General features: G+C 54.5%; 1 protein-coding gene and 1 long non-coding RNA gene across 2 annotated transcripts in view; both read right to left on the bottom strand.

Moving 5' to 3' along the window:
* UBE2L3 (ubiquitin conjugating enzyme E2 L3) overlaps nt 1-11,537 on the bottom strand; it is a 42,576-nt gene extending 31,039 nt beyond the window's left edge. Inside the window, exon 1 of the mRNA XM_067700002.1 lies at nt 11,446-11,537. Within this exon, the coding sequence (XP_067556103.1) occupies nt 11,446-11,472 (27 nt within the window). The 5' untranslated portion in view covers nt 11,473-11,537. The remainder of the gene's footprint in view (nt 1-11,445) is intronic.
* A 362-nt stretch (nt 11,538-11,899) lies between these two features.
* On the bottom strand, nt 11,900-13,681 carry LOC137204149 (uncharacterized). Its single transcript, XR_010933440.1, has 3 exons — nt 13,140-13,681; nt 12,176-12,321; nt 11,900-12,036 (listed from the first exon to the last, which is right to left on the bottom strand). It is a non-coding gene; the product is annotated as an uncharacterized lncRNA (long non-coding RNA).
* Between the last annotated feature and the right edge of the window lie 3,310 nt (nt 13,682-16,991).

Genomic DNA, 16,991 nt, shown 5'->3' with positions numbered 1-16,991 from the left:
TCAATCCCTGCTCAAGAAAATCCTGCATCCCGCATGCCGCACAGCAAGGCCAAAAAATTAAAAAAAAAAGAGCAAGAAAGAAGAAACAACAGAGAATAGATTCAATATTCATAGGACAAAATAAATTTTAAAATAATCTATAAATATACTTTACAGCTTCAGAAATCCACACACTAACAACACGAGGTATGGGTAATAAACACAAGGAGGTACATTTCAAAGGAAATTACAAAAACGTGGCAGGTAGGACTGTCCACCGTAACTTGGCAGTGAGAAACTGAACCTTACTCAAGAAACGGAGGAGTGGCGTGTTGGCAGGGGTGCAGGGCGGGCAACTATCATGCTCTGATATCAAGAGACACTGGAACAAAGACGGGAGCTGCTCGGTGCGAGGAGGACAGCAACCCTGCCCCCCGCCCTGCCCCCCACCACCCGCAGGAGAAGATGGTGATGCTGTGACAGCAGAGCTGGGAGGCTTGGGAAACCCGGAGCACGGTTACCGGGTAAGCTCAAGTCACCTCGCTGTCAAGTGACGCTCAGCAAAGATGACGAGGCAGGTGCCTTTGCATAGTTCTAAACAAGAAGTGGGTATAAGGCAGAAGTAAGAGAAACCAAGACAAACAAGCCGGCCATCCAGTCCTGTCATCTTCAGGGAATGCCAGGCAGCCCCTGGGAGTTTCTCAACAGGGCAGCGCTGAGCCCTGCCCACTAGATGCCAGGCCTGTGACACAGCTCCACCCAGCTTCCCAACACCCTCCAGAGCCACAGCTGCTGAGAACCACTGACACTCTTGGGGGCCGGGACGCTGAAAGTCCTGAGATGCACAAGACAGTCCCGCAGACATGAACTGATCAGCCCGAAATGCCAATCACGCCTCCACCGAGAACAAGCTGAAGACTGACTCAAGTCATTCAGAGAAGAGATGGGGGTTCCCCTGGTGGCACAGTGGTTAAAAGTCCGCCTGCCAATGCAGGGGGCACGGGTTCGAACCCTAGTCTGGGAAGATCCCACATGCTGTGGAGCAACTAAGCCCGTGCGCCACAACTACTGTGCCTGTGCTCTAGAGCCCGTGTGAGCCACAACTACTGAAGCCCGCGCGCCTAGAGCCTATGCTCTGCGACAAGAGAAGCCACCACAATGAGAAGCCCGCGGACCACAACCAAGAGAAAGCCCACGTGCAGCAACAAAGACCTAATGCAGCCAAAACTAAATAAATTAAACAAATAAATTTATAGGAAAAAAAAAAGAGAGACGGGTTCATCTGAAGGCCTAACAAACCCTCCAGCGTGACTGCAGCCTGTAACTGAAGATGAAGAACGGGGGGAGGGATGGCAAGGAGACCACATCGATTCAGAGTTGGAACGTCCGACGGATGGTGGGAGAAAGAGGGGTCCAGCTCCAGAACGGAGTTGGGAAGACCAAAGCCAAGAACCACAGGGACTGACAAAACACGCCCCACAAAGGTCTGCGTCAGTTCTGCGAGAGCAGTTGGTCGGCTGCTTCAGGCAGATGGGACGATGCTGACAGGCCGAGAGAGACACCGGGGAAGGAGAACCAGACACTCACACGTCCCCCTCCTGGTGGGGAGCGGGCTTCCTGGGCAGGGTGAGTGGCGAGGGAGAGAGAGAGGGCTGCACTCCTCGAAGCCCAGAGGGAGAACTTGGCGTGTCGGCAACACTCTAGGCCAAAGCGTGGCATCGGGCACAAGCGACCACTGCCCGACAGCCCCACGGGCACCAGCAGGGGACACGGTCCAGCCCCAGCAGGAGACTTGCTGGTCCCCGAGCAGAGACAGGGAGCAGGACACATTATACACAGCACGCCCTCGTCTCACAATGCAGTGTACACATCTGAGCTGGGGAAGAATTAACCAAGTCTCTGTTTCTTTCCTTCTTTGATATTCGACTGTTTACAGTCTCCCTGGGTAATCCTCACACACTGAGAAGCCCTCAGGAGCCAGTGGTTCCTAATCAGTGTGAGGCCATGGTCCTCTTTAAGAAATCCAGACATACTATGTGTAAAACAAATAACCAACAAGGACCTATTGTATAACACAGGGAACTATACTCAGTATTTTATAAAAACATATAAGAGAGGGCTTCCCTGGTGGCGCAGTGGTTGAGAGTCCACCTGCCAATGCAGGGGACATGGGTTCGTGCCCCAGTCCGGGAAGATCCCACGTGCTGCGGAGCGGCTAGGCCCATGAGCCATGGCTGCTGAGCCTGCACGTCCAGAGCCTGTGCTCCGCAACGGGAGAGGCCACAACAGTGAGAGGCCCGCGTACCGCAAAAAAAAAAAAAAAAAAAAAGAGAGAAAAGAAGTTGGAAAAGAACATATATATGTGTATATATATAACTGCATCACTGTGCTGTACACCTGAAACACAACACGGTAAATCAACCATACTTCAACAACAAAAAAGAAAAATGAAATCCAGACAGATGTACAAAGGAAAAATCAGCGGTCTGAGTCATGGCTGCTTCAGATGTTAAATCAATGCTATGGACGGCAAGTGTCAAGGTAGGGGGCGCTGGTACAGTTTTTAAAAAAGGCATATTTAAAAAAAAAAAGGCATATTTAATATCATGGTGTAATTTCCTATTTGCTAAATGGAAAAAAGCACAATGCGCCCCTAAAGAACTACAGAAAGTAAAGCTGAAGGTCTTCCTGGCTGTTGAAGCTGGGTTAAGAGAGCGGAGCTGCTCTGGGGACCTGCGGGGGTGTGGGGGGCGCCTACAGCAGAGGCCAACAGCTTCATGGGAGAGGCTGACACCAGCCCTGAGGGAGGGGGAGGATGGACCCTGGGGTGAAGAGAATAGGTGTCCCCGTGGGAGACGCAGGCAGAGCCGTAGAAGGAAGGAACCCCCAGGTGGTTCGGGAAGCAACAGGAACAGAGCTTGGCTGGAAAGGCTACTAATTCTGGGGACTCGGCCAGGGTGTGGGTCCCAGGCGCAGGGGGGAGTGAGGGGTGCCTGACTCCCGTGGACCCACAGACTGAGAACCTCCAGAGAGCACCAGGCACCTGGGCCAGGGGTCCCAGGCCACAGTGAGGGGCACCCCTCCTTGAGAACAACCCAGCCTTCCAGCAAAGAAGAGACCAGTTCCCTGACTCAGTGTCACTTCCACATCTGCAAACAAGCTCCTACCAGAGCAAAGGCCTCCCACCGGGCCAGCACACAGAAGCAAGGCGAGGAGTCCCTCTGACAGCAACAAGTCTGCGCCGACAGAAACCCGGAAACCGGTCTGAACTTTTCTTAGAAGGTGCATACTGTGACTTATATTGCTTATTCTACTGTTGAACCTTCTCTGCTGAACCTTCCTATGGGCGATAAAAGCAGAATATTTCAATCCCCAACCATTCTCTTCAACATTTATTTTATATATAATACACAGAAACAATATTTTGATTTGGTAGGTGGTTGCTTCAACAAATCATCAGTGGACCAGGAAGAGCAGAAGACTCTGGAGTCAGACAGGCCCGGGCTCAACCCAGCCCCACCTTTCACACCACCTGAAGCTCGAGTCTAGGAGTCTAGTCTTACGGTAGGAAGCTTACTCCATAGGGCCCTGCTGAGAATTACAAGAAACGCTGGATGTTGCTGAAGCTGGCAGGAGGTACTCAATTAGGGTTCGGTTCATTCCCCTCCACAACTGTGTCACCACACTTCTTAAAATCTAAGAGTGTCAGGGCACCAACGTACATATTCTATCTGTTCTATATAACAGGACATACACATGATATGACATTGGTGTTGACAGCCTACGACCAGAGCTCACGGGGGCCTTAAATGAGAAATGAAGATGTTTACGGTTAGCACAAAGCTTTCAGAAATGACCTGATCCAATTAAAAAGAAAAAGACAAAGAAGCATAAGACAGGGGCCTGCCAATGGCGCATCACACTCCCCTCCACAGGGCACTGTCACCTTCAAAATCCCAACAAAGCAGAACAGGAGGAGGCATGGTAGGGAAGATGCTGGCCTTTGTGCAAGAGTCGCACACCCCACCCAGCCACGTGAACAGCAGGAGCCAGACCCCAAGTGAGAAGCAGAGACCAGAGCCTCACGATGCCCCTGAGGGGGGCCAGGCCAACCCGTCAGCTTTATTTGACAGGAGGGAAGGCTGGAGAGAGGCTGAGACGGGCCCAGTCACAGACAGACCTTGGACAGGGCAGAGCCAGGACTAGAGCCCAAGCCAGAGACTTTGTTCCATGGATGTCCAGCCACAGAGTGGTGGGGAAGGGGGGCGGGGGCTCCCATTCCCTGGTCAGGATCCTGGGGGGCCTGGCGGCCCTGGAACTGCACTTTCCCAGACTCTCGACGACAAAAGGACAAACATACACAGCCTTCACCTGAGCCCTCCATTTATGGCGAGTCACCCCGCAACTGTTTCTTCTGTGCCCGGAACACTTCTAGGCTCTCCCATCCAGGCAAAATGAAACCCGGCAGGTAGAGCCCGACGTTCAAGGGAAAGTACAAGATCCCTGTCAAATACCAGCCATGCAACTGGTGGGACATTAATAATTTGAAAGAGCTACTTCTTGCTTGTGGGACTGTATCAAAGTGACTAATTTTGACAGAAATGCACACTCCAAGCTTGCACAAAGGAACCAGTGGCAATGACACTCAATTATGACCTTAATGTAATTCAATACACTGTAAATCTAAAACATAAGGCTTCAAAGCTCCAGGACATGAGTCTCTTATTTCAGTGACTGCTCAGCCAAGGGGGCCCCACCACCACGTCTCCACAGCGAGCCAGTGGTGTGCCAGCTATGTCACACTCAGTTACTGCCATGATGGACACACTCAGCGATGGTCCTCACTCTATGAGGGAGTGTCACTGTCCCTTTGGAGAAATCAGGACACTGAGGCTCAGGGCGAGGACACAGATGAGCCTGCGGCAGAGATGAGGATCTGAACCAGGTCTTGGAGAACTCAACCACAGCACGCTGCTCCAGGAAGCAGGCCGCCTGCGCATGGTCGTGCCAACAGGACACGGCTGCAGGGGACACTCAGCGCTGCCCACACGCTCTGGCCCACTCTGCACGGTGGCCTCACTCCGGGATGCGTGTGTGCCTCCAACTGAACGGGGGTGGGCCTGGCACTCTGACCTGCATCACACACTCTGGAGTTCAGCATCCCGGGATGGAGACAGGGACAGTCATGTGGACCACGCAGCGGATCTACCTGTAAAGTGGCTTTCCTGTGCTGAGTTTCCCAATGACTGGCACAGGGGGCGGGTGCACACATTTACAGACCATCTCAGGAAGGGCTCAAGGGCCATCTGACTTTGGAGCTACAGCCACTGCCCAGCCCGCTCAGACAGGGAGCACCAGCAGAAGCACTGGACCTGATGCCAGTCCCTGCTTTGGCTGCACATGTGTCCACTGGGCCAGGGGCTGTCCGGCACACTTCACCCCTTTGCCGAACTTGCTAGTGAGAAGCAGAAACAAAATCTGGCAAGATAAGGAGTACGGAAAACTCCAACTGATACAGGCCTGGAACTATTCAAAACAGCACAAACCCCACCACCACCTAACCTGAGACGAACTTTACTCTCCATCCCGTCCCTTCTTACGGGAAGCCATGTGAAAAGCAGGAGAGAAACCCTGAGAGCAGGGAGCACCTGGCGGCCCCACCCGTGGGTGGTGGCCGGGCCTCAGCCTCCCGCCTGTCAGGGCCCTGCAGCTCTGGACACTAGAGACTGCGGCCAAGGCCTGGAGGACCTGGAGCAGGAGACCAAAGGCACAGCGTCCTTGATGGGACCACCAGCCCAGCTCAGCAGCCTCATTGGCCCACACACTCAGCACAGGAAGAAAAAACACATGGGTGAGATTCTGAGACACTGACTTTGAATTCAAGAGCTGTGTAATTTTGCTGGAAAAAGTAAACATCTTTAAACAAAGACACGTTCGCACAGCTGTCTCAGGAAACCTCTCACTAACCCTAAGGAACAGGTGACTTCAAGAGTCGGGAGGGCATGTGGAGAGGGGGACTTCCTGTCCTCCCTGCCCCAACCCACGACCCCCGAGGGCAGCACCATTTCCTCCAAACCCTCCCTCCCTCCCACCAGGCCACTCTCCTGGCTCCCGTGCTGACACCCACACTTAGTACATGCCAGGCGCTCTTCTGAGCGCTTGATATGTAGTAACTCAATCTTCACACTCAATCTTCACACAGATGACATGACTAATGCACAGAGAGGTTAAGCAACTTGCCTGGGTTCAGTCAGCTAAGACGCGGCGGGTCAGGACACACGCTCCAGCACCTGAGCTCTTAATCGCTCTGCAGTATTCCACTCTCAATAGCTCTGCCCTGAATGGAAGACCCTTCCCTCCCCCTTTCTCCCGGGCGAGGGTGAGGCTCGCCCAAGCCCTCGAGAACACACAGAATGAGTCTGGACAGGAGACACATGCCAGCAGAGCCCTCATCAGCGAGCAGCCACTTCTGGACGCCGCACCTGGGGCTCCATTGGATCCTCAACTGAAAGGCACAGCGTCTCTCTGCCACCTGTCCTGAAATCCACCCGCGCTGGCTTCGTGAGACCCCTCATGGAGAGGCAGCTCTGCCAGCGGCCGAGCCGAGGGAGGGAAGGCTTGTCCTAGAGGGCCAGGCGCGCTGGGCACGCTGAAGAGGGTAAAACCAGGTCAGTCCCCAGTGCTTCTGGAAAGCGCCACAGGGGTGGCCTCCCTAAAATTCAAGGAGGGGACCGAGCAAGGTAAGAAGCACATGGCCAGGGGTTACTACATCTGTTCTGAAGGATGAAAGCTCCTCACCCTCACCAGCTGCCCAGTAAGCTACCAAAGCCCTGCTCAGAGTGAAGGGCCAGACCAAGTTCGGCCTCCTCCCGCCAGAGGGGCTTATCCGCCCCCCCTCACTCCTCAGCTGGCAGGCGTCCAGCACACACGGGCAGCCCAGGACCTTTGTTCTAGGCTGGGCCGTTCTTCTCCCTCCTTCAGCTCCTTGAGGGCACAGTGCAGAGGAGACCCCCCAGGAGCTGAGTCAAGGAGTCGCCCTGGTGCAGAGAGACGAGCCGGGGAGTGCAGAGCTTGCGGGTCCAGGGGATCCCAGGGCAAGCGGGGGAGATGAGACTGACAAGCCCAACCCCGGACAGGACACGCTGAGGAGCGCGGGTCCTGCCCTACTGAACCCGGATCCGGTTTCTGGGGGCAAGGCCTGGGCGTGAGCACTTCTCTCAAACGCACTGCCGCTTAGGGATGACGTGGGAGTGAGGAGCTGACTGGGGACGAGCACAAAGAACCCACTGAGCGATCCCAGGCAGGTGTCCACCACAACAGGGACGGCCTGCATGAAGGGCATGGCAGTGGAGATGCAGAAAAGACAGAAAGAGAAGGGAGATAAAGGCCTAGTTCAGCAGAATCTGGCAAGTGGCTCAATGTGGAAGGAAGGGATGAGGCAGGTTCCCCCAGGTTCTTCCTTGGTGATGGAGTAGACAAGTGGCCCATTAACTAAGGGAGGCAAGACAGACGTGGGGGCACAGGCGGGGCTCAGACCCGGAGGCCTGCAGGTCCGGCGCCATTCAAAGGAAACTCCTGAGGAGGGGCGGGGGTGTGGGGTGTGGGGGACCACCAGAGTCCAGGCCCAGGAGGGAGGGCTTTGTGGTTCTGTAAGCTTTAATTCCCAACTTACTGTTGCATCAAAGAAAAGAGAAGTTATCTCTTGAACATTTAGTGATACTTTCCAAGAGTGAGAATACTTTCAAGTGACCTGATGTAATAAAACACTAAATCAACAGCCTCTTAACTTAGAGTTGTAGCAAAATCAGAATAGGTCTAAGTACCCTGGAACAAGTGTTTTTGTGCTCGTGTACACCTCAAGAAAAGGTTCCAAGATTGCAATAATGAGAATACTCTCTTTCCCAGGGCCTGTCCCAATTGTCTCTTAAGAGAGAAACATTTACAAAGAATATCATTAAGGGAGGCTAAAATAGTCCCAACTCACTGCGATGCATGAATTTAGGGTAAAAAATGCTGTGCTTTCCTCGAGTCCCAAAAACCCAGTGGATTCAGAACACTGACACCATCTGTAAAACTCCCCTCACGCACAACACACCCACCAGACACACTCACTGCTCCTTGTGTTCATTACCCAACCTCAGGGAGTACTATACCTGCACTCAAGAGCAAACTAGTTCACTGCTTAGTACAATGAATTCCAAGGAATGAACTATTATTTAGCAACTCCTCCTACTCATTCACATGTGATTATGGGCTGAAAGTACACCAATATGGAGCTCTGAGTGAGCAGTATTTAAATAGCATTAACAGGCTGCTACAAATCTCAATTCCTTATCTCAAGAGTTATGCCATAATAACTAATAAAATGTCACTCCTCTTTTAAATCTACAAACTTCCCCACTGAGAAAAGCCCTTCTGGGAAGATACCCAGCTGGAGGGTCCTTCCAGGAGATGTGTGCAATTGAGAGGCTAAAAAGAAATGAACAGACTGCAATCAATTTCCCTCAGCCACACCTACAGGTTTCACTTTTGTAGCTATTTCCCCTCCTGACTGAAGCAATGGTTACAATCTGGTGGTTGCCATCAATGCTGAATTAGCTGCTTGCAAATTAAAATGTATTTAATGTTTTATTAACATTGTAATTCCTAAAAAGTGTTCTGAAAAAGGCTAATCCTTTTGGCAATTGCTTTTTAAATTAAAGACTTTATCATATTCACTTTGCCTAAAATAACTTCTCAGCCTGATATATGCAAATCACTCTACTTTTAATAATGTATTTTACACTATCTGCAGATAGTCCATTGTTACAAAGAAATCTTTGACTCCAAGTGTCTCAGAAAATGGTTTTTGAGGAAATTTCCAGTTCTTTAAGATGTAATCCATTTGATTATTCAACATGTTTACTTTTCACCACTGAAAATCCCTTTTATTATCCAGCCCAAGTACTGATCAACCTGATTCAATAATTTTTTTTCTAAATTAACCAGGCCTAAACACTGACTCTCAGAGCCAATGATTACCATCTTGTAACGAGCATCCCCTACTAAATTGAAAGAATCTCCAGGCAAGAGTCAGGAATCAACATACTCCTCTGTGCATCCTTGGAATAAGAAAGGAGGCCATGTGATAAGGGGCGTGGAACTTGGGATATGGAGACAGGGAGATGTAGCATCTCATCTCTCCCCAGGATGGTCCGCTAAGCCTCACAACCTTCTCGTTGGTAAAATAAAGATGACAACACACTACCTTTAAGAGTTATTGAAAACATTAAAAAAAACTTACCTAAATGATCTAGCACTTAACAAGTACTCAGTTAATGTTACATATTTTTTCCTAAGCTCTAATTTTTTTGAAACACAAAAATAATTGAAAAACCATAGTAACTCCCCTCTCAGACCTCTGGGAGCCTGGGAGCCCCAAACTAGGTCAACTGGCCTAGACTAAGGGATACCAGGATGAATTAGGTCAAGATCCCTGCCCTTGAGGACCTCAGACCCTGGTAGGAAAGGCAAGTCTAACACAAATCCGATTGTGACAAGTGTTCAAAGAGAAACATAAAGAAAGTGCTGTGGTCACACAAAGGCGGAAACAACTCATTCTAATGGGGGAGGCGAGGCCTCAGAGTAGCTGGCCTCGGAGTTGAACCCAGGACTTCCCTGGAAGGGGATGAAAGGCGAGGGGAAGGCAGCTTTTCTCAGGGAGAGCAAACAGCGTGTGCAAAGGCCACCTAAGGGCCGGGGGCTCTCGGGTCAGACAGAACTAGTCACATCACAGCTCACTCTCTCCCTAGCTAGAAAACTGGGGCAAGCCAGCGATTCTCCCTGCATTCCATTTTCTCACCTACAAAATGGGAATAATAGAGTCTACTTCACAGGGAGGATTACACACCATCATGAACATGAAGTACGGAGCTGCACAAAGTCAAGGCTAAGGAAAATGGCAGCTACAGTGATTAGGTGCAAGAGTGATGGCAAATCAAGGAGCAGGGGGTGTGGCTGAACAGATTACTTTCCAGCAGTCTAAGGGTCTTGCTGCCAGGAAGTTAGGATTAACTTCCGAGGACAATAAAATCACGGAGGTTAGGACAGGAGCATGAAAGGATTAATATCTGCTTTAGAAAAAGAACTGTGGTGGCCAAGAAGGCGAGTCAGAGAAGGAGAGAACTCAGAAAGGCACCTGAGAGGTGAGGGTATGGATTCAAGTAATCTCAGTAAGATTAGAGAAGTCAGGAACTCAAGAAACCTTTAAAGTAAAATCCGAAAGGCATCAAGGATGACTGCCTCTGGGAAGTAGAGAGGAAAATAAATGAATAACAGTCTTCCCATCCGGACGACTGTGTGGACGGTGGTGTCACTGACAGAGAAGAGAGAAATCTGGACTCTGCTGACTCTTCTTTTGTGCCCACTTCCAATCCAGTCTTATGAAGTTCAATGTCGTGTCTAGTCCTTAGGGAACAAAAGAAAGGAAACGTTCCCAGGGAGGGAGGGCCCGGAGGCTGGGACTCCAAACTCAGCGTCTGGCTCTCCGGAGCACTGCTCTGCCCAGGAGGAACCCCAGCCCTTTATCTCCCCCCAGGAAATCAGCTCCTGGGCCCTTTTGATTTTCGGCCCGGTGCAGCCCGGCAGCACCACCGGCAGGGCGGCCGACTTGCAAACCTAGGCGAGATCGGCTCTGGGGGACGCCGGCAAACACACTCGAGAAAGGACTGGGCCCGGGTGACATCTGTGCTCCTCACTCGGGGAGCCAGCGAGCAAGAATGCACCCCGCCGCGTTCAAGATACAAAGTAGCAAGTTATTTTTATAAACTTTGGTTGGTTTTAACTCCCACTCCCACCCCTAAAATGGCACTTTGCTCCAGCAGGGCCCGGAGCGCGGATGACGAGGACGGGGCAGGAGGCCCGCGCCGCGGCCGGCCGCCCCCCGCCCTCCCGCTCTCCTGCACCCCGGGGCCGAACTTGCCGCTGTGTGACTCTGCAGTTGCAGCGACAGTCTGCCGGCAGTCGCAGCGACAGTCTGCCGGCCCCCGCACACCCAGATCGCCCACGGCAGCCCGGCCTAACTTTCGCCCGCCGGCCCCCGCCCCGAGCCCCCCGCCCGCCCGGCCCGGCGGCTTCCAGCCCGGTGCGCTATGGCCCAGGGCGGGGCAGCTCCGCGGCGCGGGCTCGGCGCTCGGGCCTCCCGCGGGCGTCCGGTGGGCCTCCTGCTGCCTCCGCCGCCTCGCGGAGGGAGCCCGCGGGCCGGGCGGGGCAGCCGGACGGCCGGCGAAGGGCCGGGGCGGCGCGGCCTGGCGCTCCCTCCTGGGCTGCGGCCTAGCGGCCGCCTTAGCTCCCTCATCACACGGCCCTGGGCGGCGGCGCCACGCGAGGCGGGGGGCGGCGGCGGCCCCCCGAGGGGTCCGGGCGGCCGCGCGGCCCCGGCCGACGCCACTCCCCGTCCGCCCGCCGGCGCCGGAGAATGGTCTTTACCTTCATCAGCCTCCTGCTGGCCGCCATCTTGGCTCTGGTGCTGCTGCTGGCCCAGAATGCATCGCGGCGGCCGGCGCCGGAGCCCCCGCACTTCCTGGAGCGGGGGAGGGGCGGCGGCGCGGGCGAACGAGGCGCCTACTGTGTGCGGGCGCGGTGCGGGCACAGCGCCGGCGGCCTGGGAGCGCCGGGGCGCAGGGACCGGCGGGGACCCTGCCTTTGCGGGGCGCCCAGTGCGGTGGCACTGGGAAACAGAGCCCGACACACAGTAGGTGCACAGTGATACTGGCTGCGGGAGATGGGGTAAGGGGCAGGATTATTTCAGGCACCAATCAGCGCCGAGGTGATGGGAATGTGACTGTGGGAACCTGCTTCTCATGGGCGGGGGTGGGGGGGTCGGGGGGGGGGGGAGTCAGGGAGTCTCACTGAGGAAATAGTGTAATTATAGCCAACACTCACCACGAACAGCCCCATTTCACAGGAAACAGAAGCATAGTGGAGGCCGAGGGTTTGCCCAAGGTCATGCAACCCGCAAGGAGCAGAGCCCAATTCTGTTCCAGACGGGGCTGCTGGCTCCACAGCCACCACTGGGACCTGTGAAGGGTGGGGAGGAGCAGCTCTGAGGACAGAAGGGCAAGCCCATGGTCAGATGCATGTGTATGAGGAGAAGACTCTGGTTGGAGAATGGAGGATGAGGTAGGTAGGGGGTAAGAAGGGGAGCAGGGCCACGTACAAGCTGTTTGTGGCCATCCAGGCAAAGAGGGAGGTGATGGTGGTTTGGACCTCGGTGGCAGTGCAGGCAAAGTGGAGGGTGCAGCTTCAGATCATTCAGGCCTTGTGAAGGAATTTTTCTCCATTCTGAGAGCAGTTGGTTTCCCACTAGAAGACAGAGGAAAAGAGCACTGGAGATGGATAGCCTGGAATAGAGCCGGCCTCCCACCCAGAGACCTGAGAGCCCAGGCTTAACACGGGGAGAGAGTGGGGAAGAAACTAGATGATAAGCCTCATGCAATGAGGACCCTGCCTGTCCTTTATCTCTCCCCAGGGCTGGCACACAGTGGGTGCTCCTAAACATTTGGCAAATGTGGGACTTCCCTGGCGGTCCAGTGGTTAAGACTTCCCCTTTCCACTGCAGGGGGCACGGGTTCGATCCCTGGTTGGGGAACTAAGATCCCGCATGCTGCACAGCGTGGCCAAAAACAAAAAACAAGGGACTTCCCTGGTGGCACAGTGGTTAGGACTCCACGCTCCCAATGCAGGGGACCTGGGTTCGATCCATGGTGAGGGAACTAGATCCCACATGCATGCCACAACTAAGGGTTCACATGCCACAACTAAGGAGCCCGCATGCTGCAACTAAGACCTGGCGCAACCAAATAAATAAAAAAAAACAACAAGACACATTTGGCAAATGTATGAGGGACTCCATCAGTTACTCCTTAGAGCTGCAGGGGACCTGGGAGCCTGGCCTGGGAAATGACTTTATGGTCCTCCTGTGCACTGGGCCTGGTGCTTAGTGGGCCCAGGTCAATGAAAGAACACAGTTCTATTGGGAACTGCTTCCTCAGAGGGAAGGGGACCCTGCCCTGAAGAAATCCCAAGCCAGCTGAGGAAGTGCAGTGCATACCCTTCACCTTGACGTGCTAAACCAGGAATAGAGGGGTGGGATTGGAAGAGGCCGAGTGCCAAGAACTAACCTTTGCTGCAGCATCTCCTGTATCCTCACCCCCATGGCAAGATGGCTCCCTGGCACCCACTTTGCAAGTGAGCACAGGCCCTGGAAAGCAGAAGGCCATAAACAAGCACACAGTCCCGGTGGGAAAGCTGCCTGGACTTTGGGACCCTTCTCTGGGTCTTAAACCTTCATTGTTCCGCATAGCAGTCCTGGCTTCTGGTCACACCAGCTCCCCTTCACTCAGCCATCCTGTTCATCCAGACCTGACCTTTCTGTGCTACCTCTCCGAGCCTCCCATCAAGAGTGACCTCTTCAGGACTTCCCTGGTGGCGCAGTGGTTAAGAATCCGCCTGTCAGTGCAGGGGACACGGGTTTGAGACCTGATCCAGGAAGATTCCACATGCCGCAGAGCAACTAAGCCCATGTGCCACAACTACTGAAGCCCGGGCGCCTAGAAGCTGTGCTCCTCAACAAGAGAAGCCACCACAATGAGAAGCCCATGCACTGTAACGAAGAGTAGCCCCTGCTCACCACAGCTAGAGAAAGCCCACACGCAACAATGAAGATCCAATGCAGCCAAAATTATAATTAATTAGTTAATTAATTAAAAAAAAAAAAAGAGTGACCTCTTCCTCCTCTCCCTCCTCCTTCTGGGTTCCAGGCCCTTCTGCTCAAACTCACCACCTGCTGCTCCTTTCTCCAGTCAGCACATGTCCTGGGTGCTCACCTCTAGGTTCAGGGAGGAGATACAGGTCCCTGCCCTCAAGGGGCTTGTTACACCCTGGGGAGGCACCAAGGAAAATGACAGAGGTGTGAGGGTTTGTTGAGGCACTCAGGCTCAGACAGGGGCCCTTCAGAGGACAGGGGAAGGGCCAGGAATGGGAGGAGGCATTGCAGCAAGAAGGAAGTGCCTCTGGCAAGGCAGGGACTTGGCAACGGTATTCACACTCCATAGGGCCGAAGGGGTGTCCGGCCCTGGGCCGGACATTTACACCCTCCACTGAGCTCATCGGCACCACAGGGCCATGCGCTTAGATGTTCTGTCTCACAGGAGAGGAAGCTGAGACTCTGAGAGAAGTAGCTTGCCCTACCTCACCCAGCTGGGAAGAGGGCTCCAGGAGTAGACCCGAATGTGGTCCATGTGGTGAGGCTCTGCCTTGACCTCCCTCTGCTGGCCCAAACCCCCGAGTCCCGCATCCCTACCTACCCACAGCCTGTGCCCTGGCCTCTGCCCACGCTGCCCCCACTGCCCAAGATGCCTTTGTCCTTCCCTCCCTCACTTGTCCCTCTGCAAGTGCCAGTCAGGCCTCAGCACATGACTTGCCACCCTGCTTGGGGAACTTGATGGCCTGCAGTGTGCTGGGTCCTGCCGGTGCCGACTCACAAGCCTTTCTTTGACGCTCCCGACCATCCTCTGTGGTCAGAACTGTTACCAGCCCCATTGAGAGGAAGAAACTGAGGCTCAAGGGGTCAATCAAGCTTTTCTCAGCCCCCTGGCCATCTAAGGGTCTAGTCCAAGTCCGCTCCTGGACTGTGTGGGGTAAAGTAAGGGCTGGGAGACTCAGCCAACCCAAAGGGCTCCCTCTTTCCCTCCTTCCCTGCTATGCCCCCCTACTCTCCCTCCTTCCTTCCATCCTTCCATCCTTCCTTCCTCCCTTCCTTCACAAACCCCATTGGAGGATTTCTGTTTAGTGAATGAAGAAATTAACATAGCACCTGCCCCCCACCCTCTGCCCAGACCAGACTGGGTGCTCAGCCAGACTGGGTGCCCTTTGATGAAGGAAAGACCGTCCCCTGACCTAGAGCAATGGCCAAATAACTGGACAAAAAGTCTTGCCACTAGTGTCAGTGGGAGATGGACAAGGCCTCGAGCTTCAGGCTATGGAGAGAGAAGGGTGGTCGGAATAGGCCCAGAGCGGAGAGGAATGCAGATGAAGAAGACGGAGGATGGCTCTGTCCTGGCAACAGCGGGCAGCTGCAAGTCAAAACGCTGCTGGCAGCCCCGCGGGGTCCTCAGGAGGCAGCAGCTTGGGGATTACGATGGCACCCGGGTGGCCAGAGCCCATGGACAGGCTCTGACGGCACCAGTTCAGAGCTCAGACTTGGGTCGCACGGGCCAAGGCAGTTTCCTCCTCTGAACAGGACAGTGCCAGCCTCCCCAGCTGTGGTGGGACCTCAGGCGTCAGGCCTGTCATGTGCGGGGGGGGGGGGGGCTGGCCACCCACGGGGGCACATGTGTGGGGAGGCTGAGGCTGCCAGGTGAGAGGCCAGCCCAGCAGGCCAGGGAGCCCCAGCCGGAGAGCTGGAAGCCGGCACACGCTGTCCCTGCCTGCCCGGGAGGGCGTGGACTGGCCAGAGCAGGCAGCAGGGCCCAGGAGTGGAGGCAGAGAATATATCCATCCAGGAAGGGCTGGTGCTGGGGGTGCCAGGCCTCCCACAACCTGGAGCAGGAAGCTCTGGGTGGGCTGCGGCTGAGTGACCCTTCCCTTCTGAGCCCCAGTCCCTCCTCAGGCACACAAGGACCATGACAGACTGAGAGGGGCCGGGAGCTTGGCAGGTCTCTCTGCCCGACATCCAGTCTCAGCTCTGGGCAGCCCTTGCTCTCCTGCCTCAGCTCAGCTGGGGTCTTCTCCCCGTTAGCACCACCCTCAGCCCCCAGCACTGGTCCACACTCCGAGTTCACTACGTCCCTTTGCCATATTTGTGTTTAATGCCTGTGTCTGCCCTTGGACTGTAAACTCCACGAGGACGGAGGCCACACCTGGTCAGCCTGCCTCCGTATTTAGTCGCGTATTCACTGAGCGTGGACCATGTACTGGCCACTGTTCTAGACGCTGAGGAGGTATCAGAGAACAGACAGAAAACACATTGATGACTCACACATAAGAGAAGTGGGCTGGAAAGCTGGGGCTATTGTGGCCACAGAGGCTGGGGGCTTAAAACTCTCCAGGGGGCTCTCAGGATGGAGCCCAGGGCCCTCACCAAGGCCTCAAGCTCTGCAAAACGCGGGGCGTGGGTGGCAAAGGAGGGATGCGGATCAGCATCCCAGGACCCCACACGACCCAGAGATCACACATGGAGCACAGGGCTGGTGATGTGGGGCGAAGCCAGACGTGAGGGGCACGTGCCCCCTCTCAGGATCAGTGGAATCATGGGGTGTTGGGGCAGTGGTGTCTGTGCCCATAATAGACAGGAGTGTCTCTAACCCAGAGGTTCTCAAACTTGTTGCCAGCAGCACACCTTCTTTTTTTTTTTTTTTTGGCTGCGCCATGAGGCTTGTGGGATCTTAGTTCTCCGACCAGGGCTGGAATGCGTGCCCCCTGCAGTGGCAGCACTGCTGAGTCCTAACCACTGGAACGCCAGGGAATTCCCAGCATACCTCTTTAAACGCTATTAAAAAACACTATTCAACCAAAGTCCTCCTTAGAACCTGACAAATGACACGAATTAGTGGCCATGTCCTGTAGGGGCAGTGTCTCCCCTTCAGCTCTGGCATATCCTTCCCACCCCTACAGTATCTTCCAGGAGCCCCGGACTCTAAAGGAGCCCAGTTTGAAAACTACCCATATAATCTATCCCATTCATGTTTTAGGGAAGAAAGCTGAGACCAGAGAAAGCAGTCAAGTTCCCCAAGCTCAGAGTCCATGGGGGTGGCAGGCAGGTCACTGGACAATCAGTGCACAACGTGACAAGTGTGGGATGGCAGGAGCCGGGTACCAGGGCAGCACAGTTTGCTCATGCACTCAACCACATTCCAGATGCCTCTGATGGGCCTTTGATGGCACTGTGGGGCTCCCAGGGACTCAGGCTGGGGTCCGCCTCCTCAGTTGCAGCCTGCCCTCCTGCCCTGACTGTTGGCAGCCCTGCTTGGGGC

The sequence above is a fragment of the Pseudorca crassidens genome, chromosome 12, assembly GCF_039906515.1.
Source record: "Pseudorca crassidens isolate mPseCra1 chromosome 12, mPseCra1.hap1, whole genome shotgun sequence".
NCBI classification, from domain to species: Eukaryota; Metazoa; Chordata; class Mammalia; order Artiodactyla; family Delphinidae; genus Pseudorca; species Pseudorca crassidens.
Note: the sequence above shows the minus strand (reverse complement) of the source record. Positions and strands in the feature narration are given on the sequence as shown.